General features: G+C 34.1%; 1 protein-coding gene across 1 annotated transcript; it reads right to left on the reverse strand.

Annotated features, from left to right (window-relative positions):
• Window positions 1–657: 657 nt before the first annotated feature.
• Window positions 658–1,911, reverse strand: LOC119633847 (fork head domain transcription factor slp1). Its single transcript, XM_038027629.1, has one exon. It carries the CDS (start codon window positions 1,855–1,857, stop codon window positions 931–933), a length of 927 nt encoding a protein of 308 aa, XP_037883557.1. The 5' UTR covers window positions 1,858–1,911; the 3' UTR covers window positions 658–930.
• Window positions 1,912–4,242: the final 2,331 nt, after the last annotated feature.

A 4,242-nucleotide genomic window follows, 5' to 3' on the forward strand; every position in this document is an offset into this window, starting at 1 on the left:
TAGAAACTAACTAACTAAATAAAAGAAAACAAAAATAAAACTTTTTTTTAAATTTTATCATTCTCGCTCACCCAGAGATTGCCCGTTTGTTTATAGCTCCTGCGGTGTTATGTAAACTAAATGAATGTATAGATTTCAGAAACGAGATATGGAAAAGATTTTGAATCACTGTTACTACTGCTGGGTTCAGCCCGGGTATGGCTAACAATAATATGGAGTGTCTTGTGAAAGAACTAACACAACAAAAAAAAAAAAAAAAAAAAACAAAATAAAAAATAAATAAATAAATAAATAAAAAATAAAAGAAAAATCATGAAATGAACCTTTTTTTGTTCTTTTTTTTCATCCCGGGGATGCATTTGTCACAACATACATGCGTCTGAATGTATATCGTTTGTGTGCTGCCTATTGAGTTAAGTGTTAGTTTAGAAGAAGAGCCGACAAAACGTCATTGTATGCCTATATAACCATAATTAAGACATTTTCTTTTCCCATTATTGCTAGCTAAACGTAAAGAAAACTCGTTTAAATCTGAATCTGACAAATGATAAGAAATTTTCGACTAAAAATTAATTAAGCAATTTTTTTACGTATCAGTTATTTTAACATTTATTTTATTAATTTTTTTTTTTTTTTTTTCTTTTAAATGAAAAACAAAAGAAATATTTAAACGTGTTTTTGTTCCAATCAAAATGGAAATGTCCGCTGGTAGTAAAAGGCCTGCCTTTACGAAATGCCATTCATGCACTTATCCCTGAGAAACTCTAGCAAAAGCTAAAGCTCTTTAATTATGTTACATCCTGTAGTCTTCTTTCCTTTTGTGTTGTGTACTGAATACATCCATCATGACTAAGGCTGAGCTAACTGTACGGTAGCTGCATCCTTCAAAGGTAAAAGAGAACGCCTGGCGTTTGAATTTTACCTCAAAATTTAAGTAGCGGGAAATTTTCCAAAAAGCTGCATACGTTGAAACAATTCGGCTGTCATTGGCATACTCGGAGCGTAGAAACCGTTCCCGGTTGGCATATTGATTGGATTATAAATCGGCATTTGATTTGCGGGTAAGCTGGGTGGGTAAGTTGTCGGCTGATAAGCCGGATTTAAGCGTTGATATAAAGCCGCAGCATAACCTGCACCAAAAGGCAAAGTTGCTGGAAAGGCTGTCGTCGCGGCGCCATACCGACTAACAAAAGGTGAAAATATTGCCTGGCGATAAGCTGCCAAACGTGCCCGATTAGCTCCGGGATTTTTTCTACGCAGTTTACCGGTAGTTTCTCCAATGAATACCTCTTCAGCGTTAGGATCCAATATCCAGTAGTTGCCCTTGCCAGGATCATCATAACTGCGCGGAATTTTAGCAAAGCATTTATTCAAACTCAAATTATGGCGTATGGAATTTTGCCAACCCCTTCTATTCATTTTGAAGTAGGGAAAGCGTTTGATCAAATATTGGTATATGCCATTCAAAGTCAAACGTTGCTCAGGACTATCTTGTATGGCCATCATAATTAAGGCGTTATAGCTATAGGGTGGCTTTTTATTCTCATTGCTTTTCGATTTCTTCTGATCATCCTCACTGTCAACATCATCGTCCAGTTTATCCGCTTCTCCTGAAGAGACCGAATCCCCGACACTACTCATTGGTGTACTAGTGCGACTGGGATTATCAAAATCCTCTGATAACTCACCGTCCGAAGTGTACAGTGTCTTAGCACTTTCTTGAGATTCTTGTTTGATTGATGTTGTTACTGCCACATTGGCGGATGACTTCAATTGACCATTATGAGAGTTTTTCGATAAAATGGCATCAATTGAAAAATTACTTTTAAATTCCATTTCGTTAACACTTCTAACCATATTTCTCTTTTTATATTTTTACTTTTCTTAAATTCTTGATAATTAAACTTAACACACAAATCTTTTTTCTCTATATTTTAATTTCAAAAGTTGAGCTGGACAATTTGAACGTCGTCAACGATGAATTTACTTTTCAATACTATGAACTGAAATGCTCTCCTCCCAGTATTTATAGCTGCATTGCTCTCTCAGTATTTAACTCTTTTTTTTTTTCTCTGTCTCTCTCTCTTTTAATAACTACATCCTCTACATTCCACAAACGTAATTGTGTGCGTGTGCTTTGTTGGTGTTGTGTTCGAAAACAATGCGTGTTCTTTGCCTCTTGTGTATTATAACTCCGCCCAAATATTGTATAAATATTTGTTGTTTGTTTTCTACAATCCACACTATGTGTTATGCACACAAGAGACCTATCCATCTTATGCATAGAGCAATGTTTATGGACTATATGAAAAGGTGGTGCAAAACAATCTTTTCATTACGCATGTGTTCGCCGCTATACAAAAGAATTTTCTTTTCTTGTTTCTCATACGATACAGTAAGCGTATGTGTGCATATGTTTTCGGGACTGTGTACGAGTGAGTGCGTGGGTAAAAAGATTCGTTACAATTTGTGGTTATTGTACAACAATGTTTTTGATTTTTGATTTTTTTTTTTTTTTATGTTTATTTTCGTGTTTCGTTGCTTCGGCGTCAAAATATCTATTAGCATTAATCCAAACATAGGGTTGATTTGTGTGAGCGCGCGGCCCCCTTCCCATACATTCCTTACTAGGCGCACAATCATATCGGAATAATTCTCGATATACATTATTATATAGTATATAGTGTAATTGATGGATAATACTATTATGGAATTGGTACAGTTACATAGAGTATATAATTGCATATACAAACACACACACATATATATAAATGTCATACATAAATGAACTTTGTTTTTTATGAAAATCGATTTTTATATATTGTTCTTCCTTTTTAATTGCTCTTTATATGGAATTTTAATGCACACACATGTCGCAATGCATGCATATATACCTTAACATAAGCATTCGTGCATAACGTAGAATTTATGTCTTCTTTCACACTTGTTATTATTATTTGAAATGAGTATTGATTAAATGTTCTTAGTCGAGTACATGTAAATATGTTTTCAAGGTTTCTTCTGAAAGTATTTATAACGTTCTTAATAATAACTGTTTATTATTATTAAATGTTAAAAAGGCGTTTCCGCTTGCTTATTTGACAAATATTCTAAAAAATATTTCAATTAATGATTTATTTCTTATCAAACATAGAAGTGAAGAAGTCATGTCCAGAAAGGCTTTGAATTCAATGTTACTTTAGCTTTTGGATTTTTGATACATTATTCCCGTTAGGTAATGAAAAATTATAACAAATTTTCACTCTTACGTCCTTGACGTCCTTGAATAAATTCTAACCCAAATTTTTGTACCACTTTTTGTATTCACGTAAGCGTAAGGTAAGCTAAGAGATAAATTAGAACATATTCCCATTTGCGACAACTACACATGAACATCAAAGACACGGTGAAGTTTACATCTGCTTGGCACAATTTTAATCTGTTCGGCCTTCAGTTGATCAAAAGCTTATGATTGCAAAAATTCGAATGAAACGTTGATCATTTTTGCATAAATTTCTAGTTGATGGTTATAAACAAAGTTAGAGCTTCATGCTATCCTTTCGATACGAAGGAATTTTCTCTTACATTATTAAGTTGATTTGCTGAATTTTTACTTTACTCACAAACGTAGAATCAAAGGCACTGGTCGAGTAAGTAAACAAATAAACTGAGGGATATTTACTTAGAATTCTTACAATATTCCTCGTATCAGAGTGATTACGCTGTTCAACCTGAGGGAGCTTATAATTCGCTTCAATATATATGAAATTTATATATGTAAATATAATATGTATATATAATACACGGAAAAAAGCAACATCAAGTCATTTGCTTGCCTGACATCAATCCAATCGAATTGGTGTCACTTTGGAAGCATTCAACTGGAAAGTGCGCTAGTCCACGCGGTTTAATGCGCGGACGCAAGCCTTTCCAATCACCAGGCCTTTATGTCGATCGTTCACGCGCCTGTTAAGCAGCGCTTTCTTTCATGAGGAGACGTGCAAGAAAAAGCAATGTCTCGATGAATAGTGCGCAGCATAAAAGGAAGGCGTTGGCACGATATCCACAATTAATCCGCAAGAGAATAAAACGTGTAGCTAGCGTTGGACTATACCGCGTGCTTTTCGTAAAAAGGATTGACTTTTCAAAAAACTTTTAATAAAAGATATTAGAAAAGATGCTGATCCTTAGCATAAATTGTAAAATAAATTCTGTTGGATTGGTCTTTAAAAAGCATAATTA

The sequence above is a fragment of the Glossina fuscipes genome, unplaced genomic scaffold, assembly GCF_014805625.2.
Source record: "Glossina fuscipes isolate IAEA_lab_2018 unplaced genomic scaffold, Yale_Gfus_2 2, whole genome shotgun sequence".
In the NCBI taxonomy this organism is placed as follows: Eukaryota; Metazoa; Arthropoda; class Insecta; order Diptera; family Glossinidae; genus Glossina; species Glossina fuscipes.